At 43.4% G+C, this 27,474-nt stretch overlaps 1 protein-coding gene across 2 annotated transcripts; it reads left to right on the top strand.

Moving 5' to 3' along the window:
- Window positions 1-67: 67 nt before the first annotated feature.
- SLC6A17 (solute carrier family 6 member 17) lies at window positions 68-25,585 on the top strand. Of its 2 annotated transcripts, none has more exons than XM_066624810.1 (11): window positions 68-347; window positions 7,810-7,967; window positions 8,672-8,798; window positions 9,978-10,159; window positions 12,695-12,805; window positions 17,454-17,695; window positions 18,976-19,168; window positions 22,495-22,678; window positions 23,395-23,554; window positions 23,735-23,897; window positions 25,217-25,585. In XM_066624810.1, exons 1-11 carry the CDS (start codon window positions 68-70, stop codon window positions 25,583-25,585), a joined length of 2,169 nt encoding a protein of 722 aa, XP_066480907.1. The 2 variants fall into 2 exon arrangements, with proteins under 2 accessions (XP_066480907.1, XP_066480906.1); XM_066624809.1 differs by having other exon boundaries at window positions 22,486-22,678.
- Window positions 25,586-27,474: the final 1,889 nt, after the last annotated feature.

Below are 27,474 nucleotides of genomic sequence, written 5' to 3'. Positions count from 1 at the left end.
TGCCCTTTCAGATACCGTCTTGCCCCACATTTCACTTCCCTAGGAGTGCCTGAGCAAGATAATCTCAATGCCTAAGAACAGCAAAGTGACACAGCGGGAACACAGTAATGAACTTGTCACAGAATCAGTGGCTGACTTACTCGCCCATGAGGAGGCTGTGGACTATAGAAACAGTGTCTTAAATGTGGCTGCAGAAAACTGGAACAAACAGCAGGATGGGGAAATTGCTGATGAGGACAGACCAGCATGGAACAACAAACTGCAGTACATTCTGGCTCAGATTGGCTACTCGGTAGGGCTGGGGAATGTCTGGCGGTTTCCATATTTATGTCAAAAGAATGGAGGAGGTAAGAGACCAAAGGAGAAGGTACAATGTATTGCATTAAAGACATCTGATATGGGCATGCCTTCTGCTTTTCTAGTGTAATATATATGAGGGATTTCAGCCTGAAGGCCATGTACCTTAATTGGTTTCTAGAGCAATTTTTTTCCCTTATGGATTTTTCTTACTATTTTGTCTTGTCAGGAGGCCTCACTGAAAAGACAGTGATAAATGGCTATCCTGTATCAAATGAATCAAACATTTGTTTTGTTTATGTATACAAACCAAGGTAATTTATCCAAATTGCTCTGGGATTCCAATAAGCTCAGCAACCCCCCCCCCCTTTCCTTTAAACACCTTTTGTATGGTATGCAAATATAATTTCCACCACCAGTAACTCCAAGGTTGCAAAGTAATCAGAGTCCCCCAGATCATCTATGACTTTTTTTCTTGTCCCTGTCATGTATTTATTCCTTGTTCACACTAATAGATCCATGGCTGAAGCAAATTAAGTAATGACTGTGTCATATATTATTGCCTTAATTATTAGAGGCACTGCTCTAAAGGTGAGGTTAACTTAGCCAAGTCTTGAGGAGGTTTAAATTTGCCTAGTTCATCTTTACTATGCAATCCAGTAGGATACTATTAATTTGTTTCAGGTGTACAATTCATGATTTGTAATTTCTCTCTGTCTTTCTCATGTCAGATGGTAATTATTGTTCAGCTTCCTTGGGGAAAAAAGATGAGATACAAATGAAATATCCTAGAACTAGACAAAAGAGCACAGAGAGTGGCAGTGACTGCTGACGTATTCATGTTGATCATTGCTAGAAATACAGATATGAATATTGCTTTTGTAGAGTTGAAAATGTGACGTTTTATTTTATTAAAATAGCATTTTCATAGACAAATTGCCACTGGGGGGAATTTTCAGCTTTCAAACAATACCGGGGGGGGGGGGAAGAGTAAACCTTTCCCTTGCCATGTGACATTTTGTGAATGTTATCAAGGCTACAGGTAGAGCTAGTGATCTGTCTGCCTTTGGTCCTTTCTGTATGTTATGAACAAAATTGAATTAACTGTGACCGAACCCTGGGGGCTTGTTTGTACCATTAGTTTGTAAAATGGATGGCTAGCTCTTTCTTTGTAGCAGGACTCCTTTTTCTTTAATAGTTGCAGAATCGACCAAAAAACACATCCTAACCCAAATCAACAGGTAATGCTTTTCTCCAGCAGGAAGATTGGGGGGGGGGGGAATTTGGCATATCTATCAAAAACACAAGAGTTGCTTCAAAAAACAGTGATAAAACTACTCAGCACCTTGAAAGAGCTGATTTTGGAGGACCCTTTTGAGGAAGCATTTGTCCTTCAGAATGTGTAGGACTGAAGCAGCCAGATTTGTTAACTGAACGCTTTCTGCTCATTCCTTCTCTTACAAGCTATATTTCTTGATGTTGAATGTATTCTATAAGGCAGGAAACCAGGAGTCTTCCTCCCATTCATACAGCACTGAAGGGGAATTCCATTCTGGCCATTCCTTTCCTTCTTTGCCTTGTAATATTGCAAACCTCTGCTAACTGAGTAAGAGGCACTTTTTCAAGTGGGTGCTCCTCTTTTTTTAGCAGGGGGAGAGTAACTGGCCCTCCTCACCCCAGCAGTGTCTTTTCTAGTGGCTGCCTGCTGGTGTTCCTTTGCATCTTTTTAGATTGTGAGCCCTATTGGGACAGGGAGCCATTAGTTATTTGATTTTTCTCTGTAAACCGCTTTGGGAACTTCTTGTTGAAAAGCGGTATATAAATACTGTTACTTACTTACTACTTACTACTAATATGCCAAGGACAGTGGTCCTTTTTGGTTGTGGTACCCAGAATGTGGAACTCCCCCCTGTTGCCCTTCTAGCCCAGGTATTTAGCAGCCATTTCTATTGCAGAATGTGTTGTCTCATGGAGACATTTATGACAGTGGAACAGAGTTCAGCTGTCATAAAATGGTCACTGATGGAACTTGCTGCCATTAGAAGATGAATCTTCCATCTCATGATGGAAGATGAGAACTACTTCTTCAGGGTTGGTGTTCCAAAGTGGGGGTTAAGACCTTTTTAATCTGCTTAGCCTTTGGCTGATGAGCTGATTCTTCTGTTGTAGGTTTCGTTGATTTCAATTCTACTGTTATTATTTTTGTTTTGTTTTTATTTGATTTTTTTATATTGTATTGTTATGCTTTTATTTTAAACTTGTAAGTTGTTTTGAGCTTCCCATTTGGTTTGGAAAGGTGGGGTATAAAAGTTTTAAAATAAAAATAGGAATAAGTAAAATAAATTAAATATAATTCCTTCTAGAGGAGTAGCAGTTTTATGGCCCAATCCTATCCAATTTTCCAGTGCCGGTGCAGCTGTGCCAATGGGGCATGCACTGCATCCTGTGTTGGGGAGGCAGTCACAGAGGCCTCCTCAAAGTATGGGAACATTTGTTCCCTTACCTCGAGGCAGGATTACGGTTGCACCAGTGCTAGAAATTTGGATAGGATTGGGCCCTTAGTTGGTTGCAGTAAAAACACCAAAGAGTCCTGTGCCACTTTAAAGATTTATGACCCAATCCTATTGGCCATTCAAGACAGTGGCTATCAGTATCAACTCTTGTAAAGGATGCAGCAGCATTGGAAATGATGTACCACTGATGAGCACACCAGTGCAAATGGCTGGTAGCTCTGTGTGCTTGCCACTGACAGACCCAGCTCACACCAGAGGGGGTAAGGTGGTAGAGGGGACAGGTCATGGGCAGTTAAGGAGAGGTTCAGGGTGGAAAGGGCTGGGGATGGTTTGGGGCTGGAAGGGGTGGATCCCTGTGTCAGCAGTGTGCATCTGGATCCTATCTCATATTTCCAACTGGACCCGCCCTCTTCCTCTCCTCACACTCACACCAGCAAAAGGCTGGTGTGGGTCTGTGGAGACCCATTGGTGTTCTGGCAACCTACTGGGAGGTAAGTAAAATTTCTTTCTGGCTGTATGATTTTCCACCCCGCCCCCCAATTGCATGCAGTGTGTGCTCCCTTGGTGTATCTGCATAGCAGAAAGTAGTGGGGAATAGGTAGGGCTGAAACACATTTATTACAGCATGATTAATTGGGTTCGAGTCAATGCAAGCTTAAGCTACTATAAATTTATTCATTTTTAACCCATTTTTGCCTGGCCCACAGGTGTACACATTTGGTCCCTGTTGCATATATGTGTTGGGCAGAAATAACTTAAGGGTCAAACTAGGTGTGCACCTAATCATGCAGTGTGGCCCATCAGGGATCCCTTTGGTTTATCAATAGCACGAGGGGCATGAAACATAGCAAAACTTTGACACTAGGCTAGTGGGGCTTAGTATTTGGCCTGCACAATGGTTTTGATCCCAATCATGCCACTCCCACACACTCTTCTTAAATAAAAAACCATTGATAGTCAGCAAAGACTGAAGATCAGCTGGATATCATGCACCAAGGCTGGATTAGTGACAGATGGATGTTTTTCTGATAAAGGCATATACTTGGGTTATGTTGAGAATGATACTACTTAATACAACAAGCTTTTTTGTGCTAAAACAGCTGTTATATGTGAGGGTGGCAAACTTTGTTTTTTCTCAGTCATGAAGTGCGCACATGTCTGACAGAGAGAAAACAGCTTTCTGTTAGGGAAAGTGTGGTTCGGGGCCAATTCAACAGAACACTGTGTACTTCAGAGCTTAGGAAATGATGCTGTATACTAAGGTTTAGAGCTTTGCTGAAATGCAGCATCACAGTCCAGGAAAGGAATGCAAACCAATATACTGTCTGAGAGCCCAGTCCTATCTTTCCCACTCCCCCACTGGTGCAACCATGCTGAAAATGGATGCACTTTATCGGGGGGGGGGGAAGAGGAGGAGAGATTGGGAGGCTTTGGAGGAAAAAGGGGAATCATCTCCCCTTACCCCCCATAAGTTGCCTGCTCTGCAGAGGGTCATCTTGGACCTGTGCCATGTCTGTAGCTAGCGTAACTCCAAAGAGACAAAGGGGGCCGGGAGGTTTGCAAAAGTGGGGGTAGGATCTGGCATGTGCCTTTGCCACCGGATCCAACCCTCCTGCAACCTCCCCACCCTGTTCCTTTCCCCCTTACCACCTAGTTTCACCCCATCTGTTCGGGAACTCTATTCCACTGTTATAAAAGCCTCAGAGTGACAGCCCATTCTGCAATAGGAATGACCACTGAATGCTGGGCTAGTAGGGCAATGTCAGATGAAATAAAGCAGAATGTATTGTTGTTTAAAAAGCTCACATGTCTGTCTGTTGGATATAATGTCACATAATATCTCTGTGAGCCTAAGACGTTTTGAATCAACAGCTTAATATTATTTTGAAATGTACACAGAAGACTCATTGTGTTATTTCTTAATCATACAGGAGCATTGGCCAGCTTCTTGTCTAAATCAGATGTTTGTATTTAAGCCAATGAATGTAATTGCCTGCAGTTGTGAGGTCCAAGCACTCAATGATCTATGAATGCATTATGGCATTTTCCAGTCTGTGCTTTGTAGAAGTCCCTGGTGTGATACACTGTTACAGTTGTGTGTTTTAATAGTGATTAGACAACTGACTCACGTATTCTGGGAACTGCTGCTCAGAAAGATTCTGGAGAAACTGTGTGTGTACATTGGGGTACTTTCACTTTCAAATTATTGTCTTCTATGGGACTACACCAGCTAAACCCTTTGTACCTCTGGCCCCAACTAGATGTGAAGTCTGTCATATCATTGATTCTTGCATGCATGTTTTTTCAAGTGGAAACTACAGCCAAAGGTGTGTGAAAAGGAAATCAGAGTCAGAATTGAAATGTGTGGGAAAGGGTGTGCCATGGAAGACACCCATGACAGCTTCCTTCCCCAGACCAATTTCAGCTGGGAGGGGGCATTTTCAACATAACTGCAGTGCAGGGACAAAATATTAACCTCCCCAACTTTCACTACAGTACCAGTCCTGATCTCACTCTTTCCGTCTCATGATTATTATTTCTGCTTGCAAAAACACATGTGCAAGGGCCAGTGATATAATTAATACAACATCTACTATGGCCCTTCACTGAAGATGAAGAAGGTTTAGAAGGTCTTTGCAAAGCTTGGCATGTAAGAGTAATCTTTTATTCTGTTTAAGAGCCAGGGATGAAGAGACTCAGAAGTTAAAGGGGTCACACCATGAGTTTTGTGGTAGAGCACTGTAAGATGGCCAGTGTTAATACAGTGTTATGCTAGGTGCTCTCAGAGGGTTCTGTTGGTACCAGAGGCCTTTTTCTAATGGGGAAGAAACTACAGTGTTATTTGTTTGGATCAGGGACTTCTAGGTCATTTTTGTTGGATTCAGCATTTTGGGAGCTGATGCAGTTGGGAAGGATTTTTCTGTAACTTGCTGAGATTCCCTGAATTGTGTCAAAAATTAAGATGGGGATATTGCAGTGGGCGAGCTTAATCACTTCCAGCCTGCTATATCTGACTTCCCTGAATGTGAAGCAGGATCAAGATTCTGCCTCTGCAGCTTTCCCATCTGTTAGAATTATGAACGTGCCTCGAATATTGATTCTTTGCTGAGAGTCATTGGTCAGCACAGACCTCCAGGAGGAGCCTTTTTGCCTCTCTGGTCAGTAATGCTTCTCAGAGTGCCTGTTTCTTTCCACTCTTTCCAATTAGTAAGCAATGAATGATGTTACTATTTAAGTTCTGTATGAAGAGTTTTCATCTAGTCCTTCCAGCAATTGTTCTCTTTAATCATACAGCTGGCACTGGAACAATTGTGAAGGCAGCATCTAATTGCACTGTATAGACATAGGAAAGTATCATAATTAAAGATGTCATGGGAAGGGCACATATGCTGCCTGAATTTTGCTTCCCTAGAGCATGCCTGCCCACTGGTGGATAAAGAGGGGACCAGGTGGGGAAGTAAGCCCCCTGGCAATAAGGAAGGGAGAGACAGGCACTCCTGCCCCTCTTCCCTTCACTTACCTTGACCTTAGCTCACACCCTCCCTCCCCCACCCCACTCCTCTTTTGAATGAACAGAAGCAGAACATGCTGGCATACTGGGTGCCCCATCCATTCAAAACAGAATTGGTGCTGAGGAAGGAAGTTGCACACCGAGCTCTGGGGAAGGGAAGGGGAGGTGGGCTCCAGATCGCCTGTTCCTGCCCATTTGGTGCTTCATAAGCACTGGCTGGGCAGGGTTGGTGAACTGGAGCTGCTGCTGCAGCTCCCCACCCCCCACCCACACACATATTTTTTCCGCTAGCAGCACTGGATGGTGAAGGGGGCTGCCGCTGTCGTGATCCTATTCCAGCTAGCTCTCAAGCTGGAAGAGGTTCAGAGCACCAACCAGGCTAGAGAGAGTGGCAAAGAGACAGCTTGGGGGCTCATCAGGTTGCTGCCCCTTCAACTTAACCCCTCCACACGATGGTTTTATGAACAGGCTTCATGGACAGGCTAGACTTGGGTGGGTGTATGTCCTCTTGCATAGCAATACTCTTTACTTGATGATAGTGTAACCTCTTCCTCTAGTATGATAAATGGACGCTGTCTGACAAATGTTTAAAAAGCCTAATCAAATTTGGGCAACGTACTCTCTTCCTGTCAAACGTGACAAATTTCACAAGTTTAAGGTTCATACTGAATAATTTTTATCACTGACATTTCCATTTCTGTTTAGTATGCATATTAGATATAAGCATTTGATATGTGTTTTGAAAAGTTTGCTTATATATTTATGTGATACCTGGGCTGGTGGCCCAGGCCATTCTCTTCACTGGCTTGGGAGCAAGAAGGGGACCAGCCTGTACCCTTCAGTTTGGCCTCAGAGTTTCCACTCCCTTCCTGGGGCAGGTGGGAGTTTAGCTTCAGTCATTTCATCTCGTTGTCCCCCCACAAAGCAGGCAGCTTCTCTGGCTATCCAAGTGTCTTTATTTCAGGGGGTTCTCCTGGAGGCCTCAAAACTCTGCCTGCCTTCTCCTCTCACTGCAGATCTTTAAACTGGGTTTTTAAAATCTTCCAGACCACTCATTGCAACTTCTTGCCCTTCCCCTTCCTGAGCCACACCCTGGTTCAGACTATCCCATTGCTGGAGTGATGAAGAGAAAGGGGGAGTCCTGCCACAACATGCCTGCAGTGGTTTGAATCCTGTGGCAACTTGCAAGAGTCCCTGTTCTAGAAGAGGTCTCTCTTGCCTCAGGTGTCTTGTCCAAGCTGAGTTGTTCTGCAAACTCAGGCAACTTATATCAAGTTATCTCTTTCGTTTTCATGGGGAATAATATGCAGACAGTTTATGTGTACAGAAAGGCATGGGAAAGGATTCTTTCTGTGGATTTAACAATGAGCCACGGAAGCACCATAAAGTGGATATGAAATCTCCAACATGCCACCACTGCCATATGTCATTCTTTGCCATGTCTAGTCACAGATGGGTGTCTCTAATGGCCCTTCTCTTTCTTTGCAGGTGCTTATCTAGTCCCATATCTGGTACTGCTCATCCTGATTGGACTCCCTCTTTTCTTCCTGGAGTTGGCTGTGGGCCAGAGGATCCGTCGGGGCAGTATAGGAGTGTGGAATTATGTTTGTCCCCGGTTGGGGGGCATTGGATTTGCCAGTCTCCTTGTGAGTGCCTTAATGAGGCTCCTGATTGCTTGGGATGGTGGTGTGGGTTGCAAACAGTTTTATAAAGCCTGACCCAATTGTCTGTTTTTTCCTTTCTTTATTTCTTAATGATCTTGTAAGAGCTACTGTCACATCAAGGCTAGGAAGAGGTACTCTAGAAATTTCAGAAGACATTTGAGAAATCCTGGGTAACCTCCCCATGCCATAAAAATCTTTCTCTTAACTTAGCTAAAGCTTTGCATTAAACTGCAAGTTGTACAGTTTTGGACAACAAAAAAGGGCAATAATAATATGAAGGTGTGCAGAAAAACTTTCTCCCTTCACTTTTTACTAAAATGTCTGAGTTCCTGAAAATCTTTTTCCTCTCACCATGAATATTTTAAAATTTGTCTTCATTTTCATCATGGATTTTTTTATTTTTGCAAAATAGAATTACAGTCAGTGATAAGATTAATGTGAAAAGCAAAGTCTTGAACTTTTTAAATGTGTGGAAGCATTACTTGCACATGTTCATATTGATAAATAATGAAAATGGAATTTCTTCTGTTATATTAAAACAATTTGCAATCAATCTCCTACTCACCAAATTCTGTGATTGTGGGTAACTTTGTCATGCCTACTCATCACCAGGTCTGTTTGAATAAGACCTTGTCACACTGGATTCAAACTCATTCAAAGAATGAATCACATTCTTCCCTTTCTAGGTCTGCTTGTTCGTTGGACTGTATTACAATGTGATCATAGGGTGGAGCATCTTTTACTTTTTTAAGTCCTTCCAGTACCCTTTGCCTTGGAGTGAGTGCCCCATCATAAGAAATGGCACAGTGGCAGGTGAGTATCTCATCTTTTCAACCTATCCATGAGAGAGGAGAGGTCTGGCTTACATTATTTGGGTTATAAATGGGAATGAGCTTTGGAACATGTCATCAGCAACTTAGGGCCCAGCCCTAAACTGGCCCAGGGGCTGAGTTCTAGCACTGACGCTGGATGCCGTAAACATGCCATAAAGCATGCTTACGACACCCTCAGAGTGTCGTAAGGGAGCGCTGGTGCTGGGCCCTTTCCAGTCAGGTGCTGAGTCCAGCACCAGCAGAAGGAGGACACACTGCTGCAGGGGGGGGGGGGTAACTGTGACTGCTGTGTGGCAGTGTGGCCTCTGGGGGGCAGTGGAATGAGAGTGAGGGGAGGGCAGGGTGCAGTGAGGAACCAGGGCTGGAGGGGGGAAGGCCTGACGTGGAGTCTCTCAAGTCTGTGCCAACAAATAGCGGACTTGAGAAGCCCCATTGCGGGTCTTGGGGCTTTCCCTGAAGGAAGGGGACAAAAGTCCCGTGGCTGCTTCCCAGCACCCACTGGATACAATGGTAGCTGTTCTGGTGCCACTGCTCCAGCGTGTGTTGGGAAACTCAGGATTGGGCTGATAGAAGTCAAGTTCTAAGCTTTATTGTTACAGTAGTAATCAGTGGTTGCTGATGTCAAACAGATAGCTCCATGCACATCTTGATTCCATCTTCATGGGGTACAAGGAGGAAGAAGCCAGTGTTTGTTCACCAGTCTGTAGTAATTAAAACAATTATTTTTAGATACGTATATTGAGATTACTAGCAGAGAGCAACATCTTACTACAAGGAGTAGCAATGCTTCAGGTTTATTTCCGATATGTGAACATTTGCTGGCAGAACATGGATACTTTCCTAACTGTTCAACAGAGATGCTTTTGAAGTTAATGGAGCATTTAATAGAGTTTGAACATCTCCCAGTGTATATATATGAATCTTTTATAGTGGGTATAAATTACCCCATTTATTTAACTTTTTGTTCACTCTGCAAAATCTTGTATTGGTGTTTCCCTCTTCTTAAAATGAATTAGGCATCCTGCCTGAAGTGTCCTATGATGCTTATCTGCCCTCACCCTTTGACTATTATCTGGTTTTGTTGTGGTTTGGGTGTTTCTTTACAAGCTGCTGAAGCAAAGGATTGTTAATGTAAACCTGAGCTCTTCTCATTTTTCAGTGGTGGAACCAGAATGTGACAAAAGTTCTGCTACTACCTTCTTCTGGTACCGTGAAGCCCTGGATATTTCCAACAACATTTCAGAGAGTGGTGGGCTTAACTGGAGGATGACTATGTGCTTGCTAATAGCTTGGAGCATTGTAGGCCTGGCCATGATCAAAGGAATCCAGTCCTCAGGGAAGGTAAACACTGGTGGTGATCACCAGAAATAGAACTTGCCACAGACCCCAGCTGATTAGCACACTTATGAGCTGATGCACCCCCAAGTAACTCCTACTTGGTTATCCAAGATAACAATAACTATGGTTAGCTAGGACCACAGTGCCAGCAGCTGTGTGTGAAGCCTCATTCACACAGCCTGAGCAGCATATAGTGCCCTGGAAGCCACAGAGCAACAAGCTGCCGAGATCAGGAGGAGGGTGCCCAAGAGCACCTCTTCCATTTTGCCTGGTCCTTTCCTTCACAGTAACCATATGAAAGGGTGAAAAACTTGTGTGTGAGCCCCGGAGGAAATGAGGCTAGATGTTATTTGGCATCCAACGATGTTCAGTACCCAGCTCTGTAGCTCCAGCGTGTTGGGGCAAAGTGGCAGTGGTGTCGCTATGGGGGTGCGGGCTACAGCGGGTGACGCAAGGGGGGTGAAGCACACTGGGGGATGATACGCTAAAATTGCGGTTTGAGGAGCAACCCTGTCATGCCATAAACCATTGGATGCGGAATTTCCAGTGGAATGCAATGCAAAAAACCAGAGTGAAATAGCTCTTTTCCTTCAAAAGTTATGGCCAAAAAACCAGAAGGAAAAAAATGCATGGAGCCCTGTGGAAAGTGAAGCCGAGCCGTATCACATGTTTACTCGTGAGTAGGCATACTTGCCATAGTCTGTTGGAAAGGGCAGGCTGAGAGGAATCCAACAGCACCAGAATGGTCCCTATCCAATGAATGCAGCCCCCCAAAAACACCCAAGTAGGAGCTCCCTCCCTCCCAGCTACGCATGTATTGAGCCCTATGGAAAGCGAAATAAAGGCACATGACTGCGTTTACTCATGAGTAGGCAAACTTGCCTTAGTCCATCAGAAAGGGCAGACTGAGAGGAATCCAACGACACCAGAATGGTCCTGATCCAATGAATACAGCCCCCCAAAAACACCCGAGAAGGAGGTCCCCCCTCCCAGGTGCGAGTCTACTGAGCCCTATGGAAAGCGAAACTATGTCCAGTGTCGCGTTTACTCATGTGTAGGCAGGCGTGCCTTGGCTTGTGATCAGGCCAGGCGAAGGGGAATGTGAGGACACCAGAATTGTCCCGATCCGATGGAACTGGAGCATAACAAATGCTCCAGAAGGCAGCCTCCCCCCCCCCCACTAAAAAGGACAAAAAAAGAGGCTTCAACTGGGAAGGGGAATGTTTTCTATTTTGCACTTGTAAGGTGGGTCTTTATCTTGCTGTGCTTGAAATAGAATAACTTTAAACTGGGCACTGGGGAGGGCTGAAAATCTCACTGATTCTTTTTGGGGGGGTGTTATTGCAGGCAGGCTACAGAGAAAATTCACTTGCTGGAACAGGGCTGGCTTCCCCTTATTTAGGGCCCAATCCTATCCAACTTTCTAGCAACCATAATGCAGCGCTGAGGTCAGGGAACAAATGTTCCTATACCTTGAGGAGGCCTCTGTGATTGCCACCCCACCACAGGATGCAGTGCATGCCACATTGGCACGGCTACACCAGCACTGGAAAATTGGATAGGATTGGACCCTCGATTATTTGTTTTATTTTAATTTAATTATTAATAATTATTTATTTTAATTTGCTTAATGATGTCACTTCTGGCCAGGACATCACTTCCAATGGGTCCTGGACAGATTGTCATTCTAAAAAGTGAGTCCTGGTGCTAAAAGTTTGAGAACTGCTGCAATAAGGTGTTGGTAAGTTGACATGGGTGTGTGTGTGTGTGTGTGTGTGTGTGTGTGTGTGTGACTCTACAAGTTTTCAAAATCGCTAAAATCAGAATTTGGAGGAACAATACCATCATGTTATATATCAATCAATGCGTAATTTCATGCAGAATGCAATGAAATAAACCACATTGAAATATATGTGTTCTATCAAAAGGTACAGCCAAAAAACCAGTGGGGGCAGGGCAATGGTACATCACCACACCCACCACCTGGGGTGTTTCCCCACCTACTGCATGGGTTGATGCGCAGGCCTCCCGCACCGGGTGACGCGAATCCTAGTGACACCACTGCAAAGTGATTAGGCCCGAATCCTAATCAGCTTTCCACTGACATAGCGGTGCCAATGGGCATATGCTGCATTCTGCAGTTGGGTGGCAATCACAGAGGCCTCCTCAAAGTAAGGGAATGTTTGCTTCCTTTCCTCAGAACTTCATTGCCCTTTCCTCGGTGTTGGAAAGTAGGTTAGGTTTGCACCCCCAGTTTGGTTGTGTTGGTTATATCCACATTACTTGACATAAAGTGGTTAAAAGTCACTCCCTTCCTGTGGAATTGTGGTTCTGTCAAAACAAGACTGGAAGTATCAGACAGAGATTCCTTATCCATGCTTGATCACTTACGATTTACAGAATTTGTAGCAGAAGACTGTTAAAGTGACAGACACCTGATCTAAGTTCATACCTATGAGGTTTTAATTATATATCAGCTATTGCTAGTTCATATCACATAGATTCCTCTCTCTCTCTCTCTCTCTCTCTCTCTCTCAGGTGATGTATTTCAGCTCCCTCTTTCCTTATGTAGTGCTGATTTGCTTCCTGGTGCGTGGGTTACTGTTGAGGGGGGCAGTAGATGGTATCCTGCACATGTTAACTCCTAAGGTAAGTCCACCACACTTGCCATCTGGTCTGAAGCCTTCAGTCCTCTCAGAGCTGCTTCTCATGCAGTCTTTTATGGTGATATCCGAGCCAGCAATCAGGGCAGAGGTTTTGAGGTGGTAGAAAACCCTTGTCTTACCAGGAGCACATCAAGTTAGTGCTCTGCTGTATCATGAGAATCAAGGTCATGGGAATCAAGATCATTACAGTATTTCTTTTCCTTGCATTTCAGAAACACTTGTGTAAGTTGTCATGTGCACCACTGTGCATGCATGCCCATTTCAGACAGACAAAAATACTCTATTGTTGTATGCTAATTTAAATACCTGCTTCCTCTCACTCCTGCTGTTGTAAGTTTGCTGATACTTCCTGCCTTTAGCTCTTTTTACCAAGTGTGCTTTTAAGCATGCATTAACATGCTCACATGGGGGAAAGTTATCTCATGTGCTGAGACCCTTTGTACTGGGCAATGGCATAGTCCAGTGGGAAAGATTAAGTAGGCAAACATGAAGGTGCACCAAACAAATTTTAGCATGGGGATAATTTAACAATAATAGGGGAGGGGAACTACTACTAAAAAGATAAAAAGGCAGGAAAAGCTTGGAAGCAAGCCCATGGACTAAGGCAGTAGCCGTAGCTGTCTCGAGGAGGCAAGAGAGCCAGAGCTGTTTTCCAAGAGAACGGGCACACTGTGCAGGAGCCCATAAAAATAACTGTTCAAGCTGTGCTGCCATAGTGGCTTTTGGTTGTGCTTGGGGAAGAGATGGGGCAAGATAGGAAAGAAGAAGAGAGTGAGGGTTACTCATCCTGGGTGCAGTTGGCACAGTGGCTCTTGGGTTGCAGCTGTAATGGAGGTGACATATTTCAGCACCAGCAGGTCAAACACAGGGGCAGGAAAGCAGGAAGGCAGGCCGGTGAGCCAGGAGGAAAGACACAGCTTTTCATATCTTTTTCTCCCATAGAATCCTATGGAACCTTTTGTAGGTGAGCTTATCAAGGAAGTTTCTTTTGTGGCTTGATGACCCATGATGGCTTATCTCCAGCCCAAAAAGGGTGCCGCTATTGTTTTGCACCTTGTCAGGGGTGCAGTAGTGAGCTTAGGAGGCGAGATGCTTCATTATAACAAGGACTCCCTGAATGAATTTGGCCGTGGATTTAGTGAGGATGTCTAAGTTTGGAGACCCTTCTTTTGTGTTGCTAGTGACTTTATTTACTGCAAGCCAAGAAGCTGCCAGGATTTGACTTTTTTTTTACAAGGTCAAATGTGCTGTGTAAGCAAGGTGCAGCTAACGGGATTTTCTAGGGATCAGGCTTTCTCCAAGTCAGCCTGATGGTGTGGGGCAGTGATTTTCAACCTTTTCCTTCTCATGGCACACTGGCAAGATACTAAAATTTTCAAGGTACACCATCATGTTATGACAATTGAGAAGACACACCATGGTGGGAGGCTCACATCCTCCAGTGGCCCTACTAAGAAATGACCCTCCCTCAAACTCCATGGCACACTTGCAGACCTTTCACGGAACACCAGTGTGCCACGGCACAGTGGTTGAAAATGGCTGGTGTGGGGGGATTGCTCTGACAATTAAAAGTATGGCCTTCCTCTTGGCTATCAAATGAACATGCCCTACAGTTTTCAGCTTTTTATTTTAAATATCTAGGTTTGAACCATGTTTGGCTAATTGCAATTGACTAGAAAGAGATTAATAGAAAGCTGGACACACACAGTATAAGTTACTCACCCCTACTGATTTCAGAAATACTCAAACTCAGAGTGAAATAAAAAAAATTCAAGGACCCATTTAAGTTAAACAAGGTTTACAATAGAGTGTGGCCTATGGAAAATTACTGATGTTTATACAGTCTGCCCCTCATCTCTCGTAGTTTATGTGCACAAATTCAACTATAAGTGCTTGGCAAACAATCAAAAAAAGAGAGAAAAACAAAATTTTAAATAGGGCCGGTGATTTCGTCCACCATTCAACTTACTAAATACATGCCCAGGAGTGAGTTTGAGATGGGAAAGTGAAGCTGCTGTTCCCTCAGCAGGTCTCAGTTCCCACATGCCTTTCATAGTTTTTAGAGAGACAGTATGCATTTTTCATATTTAAGGTAGCTTCAACTATACACAATTTTCCCCTTACACACTGACTTCAGAATGTAAGCCTTGCATAAGATGTGGCTCAGCTGTAGTCTGTTTACAGTTACAGATTACTCCACCAGGTTTCAGGGCATCCATGCAAAATTTGTTGGGTTATGTACTTACCAAGAATCCTTTCCCTTTAGTGGTCACCACAAATCACCTTTTCAATAAAATTCAAATTGCAGCACTTAAGATGCTATTTGGATAGCAAATTGAATGCAAGGAATAGACTTAGGAGCCAAATTGGTGGTAATTTTTGTTGTGGCTAAATAACATTTGCACAGCTGGTGGTGGGAAAATCAAGATTGAGACCATAATGGGACAGGAAGCTTTAACCCTTCTGCCTGCCACTGTCCTGATCTGGACTGGGTCCTCTTATAACTCCCATTCTGCTAGAAAGAGAAGCACTCATTCTCATGAAATAGAGGTTATAAGTGGGCAATATTAACTGGGACCACTGCAGAGGGAAATGGTTAAAACCTCATTCCACACTGCCAGTCCTCATTGGTTCTGCAGCTGTTTAACCACCACCACCACCACCACACCTGTCCTAATGATGTGATTAACATCATGTGTAGTTTGGTCCTTACAGTCAGTGATGGCATTTATCTTTAATAGCTTTATTTTAACCAATTTTTGCCTGGCCCACACTTGTACACATTTGGTCCCTGTTGCATATATGCAACGTTGGGTAGAAATGGCTTAAATAAACCTTAGCTGCTCTGAGTACTGTAGCCCAAGCCATTTTAAAGATTTCTTCTCCTTCATGGTCAGTTTAACCAGGAACACAAAACAACAGCTGCAATATCTATCAATTAATTAGCTGGCTAATTAATTCATTAAATAAAGATAGAGATGATTCATACTGTGAAGCTGATGATTAATCATTGATTAATCTTGATTAATTTTGAATGTGAAATATAAAAGCATAAGCTCTAATCTATTTGCTCTTATGTCTGGGCAATTTTGCTATCATACATCCACCAGTAACAATGTAATGAACAATATCACTGTTTGTGAATAGTGTCTCTTTCAAATTTGTCTGAGTTTCTAACAGGCAGAAGGTCTCACCAGTAATGCTACACATGGTCAACATGCATTTGGCTATATATTAAATTCAGTTCATGGGTTGTGCCCCACGAGGGGTAAGGTGCTCAGTAGACTGTTCTTTCCAAATTAGACTAGCATATTGGCGTAGTTCACACAAGGCACTTAAAAGTTTGCTTGCATAAATGTGTCTGTCTTGTAAAGCAGAGGTTTCCAAATTCTCAGGGAGAGTTTGAACTCTTCTTGTGGGGGCAGGGAAAATGCAGTGATGAGATCCCCAGGATTGTGTTGCTATGGGGGCTGCATTCACCAGTCCTTGCAGCAGCCTGTCAGGGGTGCAGGAAGCTCTGTGCTCCACTTCCGCAAAACCGGAAGTGGAGCGCGGTTGCTGCACTTTCAGTTTCTAAGACCTGGGGAGCCCTGCAGAAGGTCACACAGGGCTCCCCGCACCACTGACAGGCTGCTGCAGGGACTGGTGAGTTTCCCACCCCTTAAGTGGCCAGGGCTCACTGGCTGGGGTGTCGCAACATCCCAGTTTGAAAAGCCCTTATGTAAAGCATATTTTGTTGGTTTCCAAGCTCAAATTGGTAGATTAAGCAGGTGCAGCTTTTTTTTTTAAATGATGGGAGCTAATTCTAATTAGCTAGAGTAAACTTGAATCAGCAAAGTTCTGGTCTCTAAGCCCCTGTTTAATAAATAGGTTTGAAACTGTAAAAATGGTCCTTTAGCATTCTGGAACAACTACAGGGCCCCAATTCAGCACAGGAGCTTAGCATACCATCAGAGGAATCACAATGCTTTTCATTGCAGTCTCATATGCGAAGTGGTGGTTTCTGATGCTGTGCTAGTCTTCTGTGCTGAATCAGGTCCCTCTGGGGCTGTCTGGGAGCTTCAAAAGATCACTTCTGTCATTAAACCCATTTGTTAAAGAGAGGTTTGAACTAACATCTAGTCTGGCTCTAAACCTACATTTGGACAATGTCCACATTTTAGTCTTTTTTCCCCAGTAACCATGAGGGCTAGAGCTCTGCTGTCTTTTAAAAAAATATGTTAACTTTTGTATGACTCCAATTTTCATGTTAGGCGCCTGACTGGCAAGTTCACAAATGCCCAGTCAGTGAAGATGTAGAATGCAATCAAAAGTTTGGCATGCTTAGTGAAATTAGTGGGTTTAAGTGCACAGTTAAGAACTTGAGATTTTTCAGTGGAACCTAAGCCTTGCCCCTGGAGAATCCAAAGAATGTTTATTGTTATTCAGTTAATAGAAGGAAAAAAATACAGAATGGTCTCTAACACGCACAAAATGAGCTTGGCATCTTTGTAAGTGCACATATAAGCAATTTTATGCCATTTCCAGCTCCTACTTGGTCTATGAACATAGAAGGCTGTCAAATGTGTACCCATGTGAGCCACCAAGAGGCAGGATAGATAACTTATCTTCCCTCTCATCTCTCATTACAGCTTGATAAAATGCTGGATCTCCAGGTGTGGCGAGAAGCAGCCACTCAAGTCTTCTTTGCCTTGGGGCTGGGCTTTGGTGGAGTGATAGCTTTCTCTAGTTACAACAAACAGGACAATAACTGCCATTTTGATGCAGCCCTTGTCTCCTTCATCAATTTCTTCACCTCTATCTTGGCCACACTGGTCGTCTTTGCTGTGCTGGGCTTCAAGGCCAATGTCATGAATGAGAAGTGTGTGATTGAGTAAGTAGCAATTAATATTTCTATTCAAGAAGCTTCTCTAGAGGGTATAATCATATTCATGACATATTCTTCAAGGTACCTGTGATTTCTTAAATTCGGCAGATGGTGCAGTTTTATTCTGGTCAGAAGCTTTGGCAGCTATACCCAATCCTATGCAGCGGTTATAACAGCGGAACTCCCAGTTCGCCACCTTAAGTGCCACTTCAGTGCAATAGCATAACTGAAGGGGGTCACAGGGGTCACAGAATCCCTGGCAGCACTCTTCTGGGGATAGAAATGCTGCCGCTGCCAGGGTCCTGCCCCCCTTGCTCACTCCTGCACCCCTCTGTGACCAGAGCTGTGCTCCAGTCGCATACAGAGGCCATGTGTAGCTTCCCTGGGCCTCAGAAGACCTTCTAAGGCCTTCGGGAGGTGTTAGAATGTTACTTCCAGATTGGGGGGAAAATTAGGGCCTTAGATTGCTTTCTGAGGTTCAGGGAGGCTTCCCCAGGCCTCTGGAAGGCCTTAGAACAAAGGTATAACTAGGATGAAACCTGAAGGGCACCTGCCCTGGGTGCTAAGCCAAGGGGGGAGCATGACTCAGGCTCCACCCTAGTTTTGAGCCCTGAAACAGACCCTGCACTGGGTCCACTACACTTTGGGGCAACTGAAAGAGACACTACACAGGAGTAGGTAAGATGGCAAAGGGGGTGGGAGAGGGAGGATTAGGAAAGGGAGTGGAGCAGGCAGTAGACATTTCGAGGGCTGGAGAGTGGATTCTGTCGTGCCAATGCACACTAGGATGCTGTCGCTGTTTTCCTGGCCTGACATGCCCCCTGCCTTTCCTTGGATGTACAGCAGTGAAATAGCTGATGTAGATCCTAGAAGTCCCATTGTCGATCAGGTGGTAAGTAAAAAAATGTTTTTATTTTCATCTCCCAGGCCGTCTGGTCACATCCCCACCATTGCATGCAGTGTGTACTCCAGCAGCACTGCTGAATGGCTAGAAAAGGTGGGGGATAGGATTGGGCTGATAGTCTTTAATTTCTTTCCTGTCAGATTGTTTGGTGGCAATCTGGAGTTTTCAGTAGAACAGGGAAAATAGCTTTTTACTGTATTTTTCTCTGTAAAAGATGACATGGAGTGATAAGACTAATTCTTCTCACATCAGCTGCTGGGGTCCCACTCTGCCTGTTTTGCAAGATGAATGTGCCCTTCATCCAATGCTCAGAGCAAGGTGAACAACAATTTCTAAAGGCAATGAAATGGCTTTGTTGTGACTTTTGACTTTTCTACCTTAGGAATGCTGAGAAGATCCTGGGTTATCTGCATGCCAAAGTCCTGAGCCATGAACTTATTCCACCCCAAGTGAACTTCTCCCATCTTACAGCCAAGGATTACAATGAGATGTACAATGTCATTAAGGCAGTAAAGATAGATCACTTCCAGGAACTGGGGCTGGATCCCTGTCTACTAGAAGATGAACTTAACAAGGTATGTTGACAGCCAGACTGTCTTTTCATGGTCATTTAGTATTGCAGACTTTGGGCCTTAGATCTACCCTTCTGCCTATTTACATATTCAGAAAATTTACTTATTAGAGCTCATTTCTAAGGGTACTTTCAGATGGTTCTGTTTCCCTATTACCATTGGGAAATAACGCTTTAATCATGTGAGGAAGCCATGACTTCAAAACAGGAAGTCATAGGGCACAGCAGAGGAATTTTGATGTGATCTCTGTTGGGTTCATCCAGCTGCCACCTACACTGGGATCGGAATACCTCACATCACACAGTTCTTTTTCAATGAGTGAAAATGCCCTTATTCTTACTTCCTCCTGTGATGATGACACAAAAATGAAAGGAGTTGATGTGTCTCAAGAAACATCACATATAGATGCATACATACCTTATATCTTTGAGGACATGTGCAAAATGCTTCTTTCAGATGTCATATTTACCTTATGGCCATGCAATAATAAATCACTGTTGTATTAATACCATCTACTTATTTTTAGTAATTTTTCACAATCTTTTTATAGTCATGGTAGTATTGTAGCAATTTATTATTGAAGACGCTTCTGGCCACGAATCCATTGCAGGGTTTCTCAAAGACTGCCCTGCATTAGCTGTGTTTGTGTGGTTTCTGGAATCTCTTCTACTTTACCAGCTAGTGCTCTTTTCAAGCATGCTGAGCATTATGATGGAGAAAAATGACACAGTGTTTTGAATATCGTGTGGAAGGAATCTCATGAATTAATTCCCTGGTTAGAGGTTACTGGTAGTGGTGGCATGTTGGGTGTGGTCTTCCCTTCTTCATAATCACTAATACAAATGAGCATGGAAGGGATGCAACAAACCTGTTATACATCAATGTTCTTGAATGGTGTGAAGTTACTGATGATGAAGTGAATAATAAATATATTGACATACACCGAAGGCACCCGCCCATAAGTTAATCTCACAGATAAGTCGAGGGCAGGCTTTGAGCAAAAAAAATTTCACGGAATTTTCTATGACCCTTGGATAAGTCGGGGGTTAAACTTAGGGGGTGTCTGAGTGTAGTTTTGACTGATTTTACCCTAGGCCAGATCCTGAAAAATGACTTGCTACTAAGTGTTACCTAAGAACTGTACAGTCTCTAAGGGCACAATCCTAACCAGGTATACTCAGAAGTAAGTCCTATTTTATCCAGTGGGGCTTACTCTCAGGAAAGTGTGGTTAGGATTGCAGCCTAATTTATTAAAAACACAGTAAAAGATCATCATAAGATACATTTTTATTCTTTTTAAATTCTGGTCTTCACCACCTTTTTGTAAACACTATCCATGCACTGTAAACAACATACCAGTAGAACAGTGGTTTCCAACCAGGGATTCATTTACTCCCAGGGGCACTCAACAGGACCTTTAGGGGTATTTGAAAAAGAATGGCAGAAAAAGGCAGGTCATGCTCCAGAATGCTTTGCAGGGCCAGCAAAGCTGGAAGTAGTGGCGTTCCTGGGGGTCCCCGCGCCTGGGGCAACCCCCTTTCTCCGCCCCCCCACCCATTTCACCACCTTTCTCCGCCCCCACCCCTGCACCTGACCTGGAAGTAATTATGGTGACATCATCGTCACCGCAATTACTTCCGCGCAGCTGCCTCTTCCGCGCAGCTGACCAGCTAGTTTTTGATAATCAATTTATCTATGAACCAGTGATTGAAAACCAGCACAGTAAAAAAGCTGGAACATAATATGGAAAGTGATCAATCATCCAGAATTTCTCAGGACACTTCTGGTGCAAAACAGTGCAAAGGCAGAGTCTTCTGTTCTTCAAACAGATGAAAAGAGAAAGCACTGTGATAAATACATAATGTCTGGACTTTCATAGAGAAGAGATGAGGGCTTGTATTATTAATTACAAACATTTTGCTAATATGAAGGGTACAATTTATGGAAATGGGCTGCCAAGGGATATGCAAGTGAAAAAGGTTGGGAACCACTGCAGGAGAACCATGAATCAAATCCACCTTTAAGGTGTTTGGTGTGTTAAGCCAGAAGCTCTACATACAACATACAACCCATAACACATAACTGGGAGTGTGCAATTCAATTCACAGCAGAGAGATGCAGCTGCATATATTTGCAACCCTCTTTACTCAGAAGTAGACCCTCTGCTTTCCATGGGTGTTATTCTTAAGTAAGGGTGCATTGAACTGTAGCCTGGGACTTTGCTTCAAATGGAAAGGAGGATCCCATCCTGGTGTTGAAGAAAACAGATCTCTGCTAAATGCAAGCCTTTGCAAAACAGAACCAGGCTGCAACAGCATTTGCAAAATGGAACAGAGAAGAATAAAAGGTTAACTTTGGCTAGAATTTCCCAGCGAAGTTACTATAGAAACTAATCTTTGCATTGCTTCTAATGACCTGCTTGAGGAAGAAAAGAAACTTTGAGTTTCTCTACTCAAGCTGAGAAGCTCTACGCTCTGATTGACCCGGAGATAAGGCGAAGTGGTAATTGGAGCTTAATTACTTGGCAAAAATTTTATGGTAATTTAAGGCTTTTGTGGCCTGTACTATTAGTTCAGGCTTACTGGCCATTGTCTATGAAGATTTTTATTTCCTTATGTTTCGCCCACAACTATGGTGGGCATTTTCAAAGGACTGAAATTGCCCATTTTCAGAGGGCATGTTCACAGGCTGTTCATCTCACCCTAGAGCAACTGACAAGAACTGTCCACTGATCTTGTTCACCATGTGCTCCTTAAAAAACTATGCACTTTATTTCCACATTGCAGTTCTTTTCCTGTTTCAAATTCCTGGATCCTAGCATTTCTAAGGGCTGGTAGCCAAGCACTGCTGATACTCAAAGACTCCTCCTTCCTGTTCATATTGTTGCAATCTCTGTTACTTCTCACCGCTAGTCTTTTGAAAATGCCCACCATGGTTTTATTTCCATTAGGAAATAAAAATCTTAATAGACAATGACCAGTAAGCCTAAACATTTCTTACTACAACTAATAAATATATTTCCCATCATGCCTGTGGTGCACAAGCATTGGAAAACCACGGGTAATCAAGGCTTCTCAGAGCATATATATGTGAAACAGATGCTTGTACAGTTATCTCATGTGGTGATTTGCATGCAGTCTGCATGTTTTTCTGTGTTTATATATGCTGGAAATTCTTGATGTTCAGAGTAGCCCTATAACTGGTTGGTTGTCTGGGGATTTACAAATGGAAATGTGTTTATGTGAATACAGGCACATTTGCTTTTATAATGATGTATTCTGCCAAGATTAACACAACCATCTTTTTTTGGCTGTGTACAGTCAGTGCAGGGAACTGGCCTCGCATTCATAGCCTTCACAGAAGCAATGACCCACTTCCCAGCTTCTCCTTTCTGGTCAGTGATGTTCTTCCTGATGCTGATAAATCTGGGTTTGGGAAGCATGATTGGGACCATGGCTGGCATCACCACACCCATCATTGACATGTTCAAAGTGCGCAAGGAAGCATTAACAGGTAAAGTCTTTCTTGGGAAACTCAAAGAACCATTCATACAGTTGCACTCTTGTGCATACATTGGGAACATTGTTTAGTTCTGTCAAAGACCAGTGTTTCAAGATGTTGTATCAAATTGTAATTCATAAAAGCCAATGCCTAATGCTGAGAGTACAAGCTCTGCTCTTGTGGTCATTTTGTCTTGATTCTTCAAAGGCAGGTTAAGTTACAGTATAGATGCATTTTATATCATTCAGTGAAATAGGACCTAGTTAGTGTCAAACAGGTAGTCATAAATTTGGCACAAGAAGTGATTTGGCTTCGCAACCTATATAGCACTTAATGGAGAAGAACCTTTTTTTTCTCCCCTGCAGTATCACAATGAGCAGTAGTGTGATAATTTGAATAACATTGTCCCAGAAATCTGCTACTTGTGGGAGGACTTTGCTTTCTCCAAATACCTTTTCCAGTCTACTTAGAGAGCTCACAGCAGATACTTCACTCAAAATTACTCTGACAAACCTCTTGTATGTCAAAGCATTCTAATGTCTCTCTGCTTCCTGTCGTACCTGAGAAGGTACCTTTCAGGTCATACCTTTCAGGGGACCTGCTAAAATGTTACTTCTTTTCTAGAAAAAAACTCAGTTATCAATTGTTGTTCTACCCCCAGGAAGAGATTTATATGCCCATCACATAACTGTGTGCTCGTAGTGATCATCTGCTTTTTTTTTTTGCAGTTGGCTGTTGCATCTTTGCTTTCTTTGTGGGATTGATCTTTGTACAACGTTCTGGCAACTACTATGTCAACATGTTTGATGATTATTCTGCCACACTGCCACTCACTCTTGTGGTTATCCTGGAGAACATTGCTGTGGCTTGGATTTACGGTACCAAGAAGTGAGTTTCTTTCCAAGCAAGGTCTCTGTACTACGAGCTTAATTGGTCTTGAAGCTCTCAAGTCTCTGGATATTTCTTCGTATGACTGGCTCTATCTGTACTGCAAAATCAGAAGAAAAAGGAGCAATGAATCAGACCCTTGTGCTTCAATTGTTTACTTTCCTCCTTTTCTCTTTTCAGGTTCATGCAAGAATTAACAGAAATGCTGGGTTTCCGACCTTACCGATTCTATTTCTACACATGGAAGTATATCTCGCCCATCTGCATGGCTGGCTTAATGACCGCCAGCATAATTCAGCTAGCTGTCAGTCCTCCAGGTTATAGTGCCTGGATCAGAGAAGAGGTGAGTCAGTGAACAGTGATTCATCCCAGTGGTCGAAAATCTGCAGGCTGGATGTTAGCCTGCAACCAACCCATGCAATTTGCATCATAATGGGTGTGCATGAGTTGCCTGCCAGTGTATAAGAAACCATAAGAGCTTCTTTGCAAACTGCTGTGATCATTGCTGTGATTGCTAGGCCACATTTCTTATGAAGGCTGGAGAGGCATGGCCTTTGTGATGTCCTTGAGGCACTCTGAGGTCCAAAGTACCTTGCAACCTCCTGCTTCCAGAGCTGTGGCAGTCTGATTGGAGACACAATCTGAAACCCATCTAATCATTTTCCCACAGGTAGTGACTCCAAACAGAGGTTGTTTGGTTTTTTGGCCACTCAGTTGGAAATGAGAACAAGCTGCTATCTTTTCAGTGCAGTGTTACAGCTGCAGGAGTTGCACAGTTATACAGGCTTCTCTTGCTTTCTAGTAATAACCCAGATTAGGGTAGGGATGTGTAATTTGAATCCAAGAATTCATTTAAACAATGTATTCCATTTGAAGGAAATTGTTGCCCTAGCTTTATGAGCTTGGGATGCTGCTTCTGATTACTTCCCCCCCCCCCATTTTTTTTGTAGGGCTGCCTCCTACAGGAGCAAAGTGCCCTAAGATGTTACTTGTAGACATGAATGCCTTGTCAAGTGTTTCAATATGTGTGTGAAAAAAGAGAAAGGCGGGAGCAGAATGGCATTTTCTGAGTGAAAAAGAACCTCTGCTAGCTTTCATTTTTTAAAATTTCACCTGTTTCCTAGAGAAAGGAGGACAAGTAACTGTGTGCTTGTTGACATACTTGGGGTGTAACAGGATCTGAATTGGGCTCAGAATTTGGTTTGGAACAAGCCAAGCTATTTTCTGAGTTTTGAGGGATGGTTGGGTTTTCTGAGCTAAACCTCAACCCTAATCCGGGGGTGGTGGTGATGTTTTACCCATCACTTAATTACTAACTTAGGGCCCACTCCTAACTAACCTTCCAGCACTGATGCAGCTGCAATAAAGCCCCAAGGTATGGGAACAAATATTCCCTTACCTTGAGGAGGCCTCAATGACTGCACCCCCACTGCAGGATACGGCACACATGCCTTTGACATGGCTGCATCAACATTGGAAAGTTGGATAGGATTAGGCCCTTAGGCTGCAATCCTTTCCATACTTTCCTAGGAGTAAGCTCCATTAACGATAATTGGACTTACATCTGAGTAGACAGCCATAGGATTGGGCTCTTAATTTCCTCTAGATCTGTATTTGTGGAGTGGCTAACAAAAGTCTATTACATTTCTCTTTCTCTTACAGGCTGCAGAGAAATTTCTCTATTATCCCAAATGGGCTATGGGCATCCTTGTGTCACTGATAATCCTGGCCACCCTTCCTCTGCCTGTAATCTTCATCCTCCGCCAGTTCCATCTGGTATCAGATGGCTCCAATGCTCTGTCTGTCACATACAAGAAGGGACGTATGATGAAAGACATCTCCAACTTAGAAGACAATGATGAGACACGTTTCATCTTGAGCAAAGTACCCAGTGAGACCCCTTCCCCAATGCCTACACATCGATCTTACCTGGGCCCAGGAAACACATCCCCAATGGAGATGAGCAGTGTCGCCAATGGACGCTATAGCAGTGGGTACCTTATGGCTACCACCCCTGAATCAGAACTGTGACAGTCAACCAGCAACCCTCCCGTACTTCTTGGGTGAAGGAGAGGAGGTCACAGAGAAGGAACCTGTGCTTTAGAAACCCTTCCTAGCATTTACAGCAGTCAGGGTCCAGATGATGGCAGGAGAGTGTAAAGGTGGGAAGGGGTCTCCCTCCTGGCAATCTCCAGCTGAAATATCAGATCCCTTCTCAGTGAATAGTAGTAATAAGACATTGCAATAAATTTTATGGGCATATGGGAAAACTTTAGGCAATTGGTCCTGAAAAACACAAATCAGTCTTGTTCAAGCACTCAGAGGCTGGTGAAAAGGAGACAAAATAAGGCAACAGCCAAAGAAAAAAAGTTTTACTATTTGCTGAAGCTCTCTCCTTGTTCATCCCTTTCCTCTGTTTGGGAAAAGAGATTGCCTCGTTCCACTGAGTGTACCTAACTACCACTGTTTTAGCACAATGAAGATTAATTTTTTAATATGGATTCTGCCAGACTACCTTTTTTTGCACTCTGATATTGTCCAAAATGCATATCCTTGGTAAACCCTTCTTTCAAGTCTGGGCCAAGATCTATTTTATGTAGGCAGCACATTTCAATGCCTGGCGATGCCATCACATGATATCTGCCACGTCATTGCTAATGTTGGATCAAAAAACTGTCCAAATCGAGGGGATCTTGTTTCAGTGAAGGTTGCATTGTGTGCCTGCTAATGTTACTTGCAGTGTTCCTCTACCAAAAGCTGGCTCGTGCAGTGATGGAAATTCAGGTATGTGCCATGTGTGTATTTCAGAATCAGAAGTTTGTTGCATCAGGGCAGTTTTTGAGAATTCATGATGTTACTCCTGACATCATCTACATGGCTCTGAACAGATTTTGGCCTGAGGCATTTTATCAACACACTGTACAAATGAAAACTTTTCTGATTACTGCTGAGCACATGTCAGGGTCTTTCCATATGATCAGTTTCTAAGGCATTAAAAGCATTTAAATTTTTTTCTTCTTCTGGTACCAGCCACACATCTTCTTCAAGATGTGTACATTGTATATTGGGGTGTCTCATCACATTTTCCAAACACCATACTATATTTTGTACCTATGGAAATGTAGCATTTCTTTAGATAGTACAGCCATTACTGTTGTAATTGCAGCGTGACATGTAGTTGTGTGTGTGTGTGTGTGTGTGTCACAGACACCCACCCAAACCAGAAGTGTGTCGCGGTCTCTGTTTTTAGCTATTCAAAAGCTTGGGGTGCCCTGCGAGGCATCCACTGGCTCCCCACAACCTCCAGGAGGAAGGTACTGCCAAACCTAAATTTTTTTTTTAAAAACCCTTTCATCCCAGGCAGCAGTGCTTTCCTGGCAGTCGCATCGCTGTTTCCCCTCCCATGCAAAGACTTAGGTTGTTACCAACTTCTTAGGAGACGTTTGGGAACCACTGGACCACAGAACTCAAGTCCTGCTCAGTTTGACTCAGCCATATTCAGTTGGTGACTCAAATATGCACTGCCATTTTTAAAAAAAACAAAAAAACCCTGATTTGAAAAATGTTATATTATTATTGTTTTCATTACTTGGAGATTATGCACTTCCCTGCTGCATAGTTCATGTGTGGGAGTGCACTCACTGTGACATTCTTTACAAAAAGTTGTTCAGATAGACCACATAATGTTTGAAATATTTAAGTGTTTTAAGTATTCTTTTTGTTGTTTGGAGTTTCAGCAGTCCCCCTGCTGCACAATTTGTGTGTGGGAGCAAACACCTCAGAATTGTTTTCCAATGGTGGTGGACAGTGGGAAAGCTATTTTCTCCTCCAGCACCAAAAAAGGGCATCTTCAGAAGGCTATTGTGCTGTTGTTGAAAGATTGCTTGTGGCATCATTCTGTGGTGGCTAACGTGCAAAAG

This window comes from Tiliqua scincoides, chromosome 4, assembly GCF_035046505.1.
Source record: "Tiliqua scincoides isolate rTilSci1 chromosome 4, rTilSci1.hap2, whole genome shotgun sequence".
NCBI lineage: Eukaryota > Metazoa > Chordata > Lepidosauria > Squamata > Scincidae > Tiliqua > Tiliqua scincoides.
Note: the sequence above shows the minus strand (reverse complement) of the source record. Positions and strands in the feature narration are given on the sequence as shown.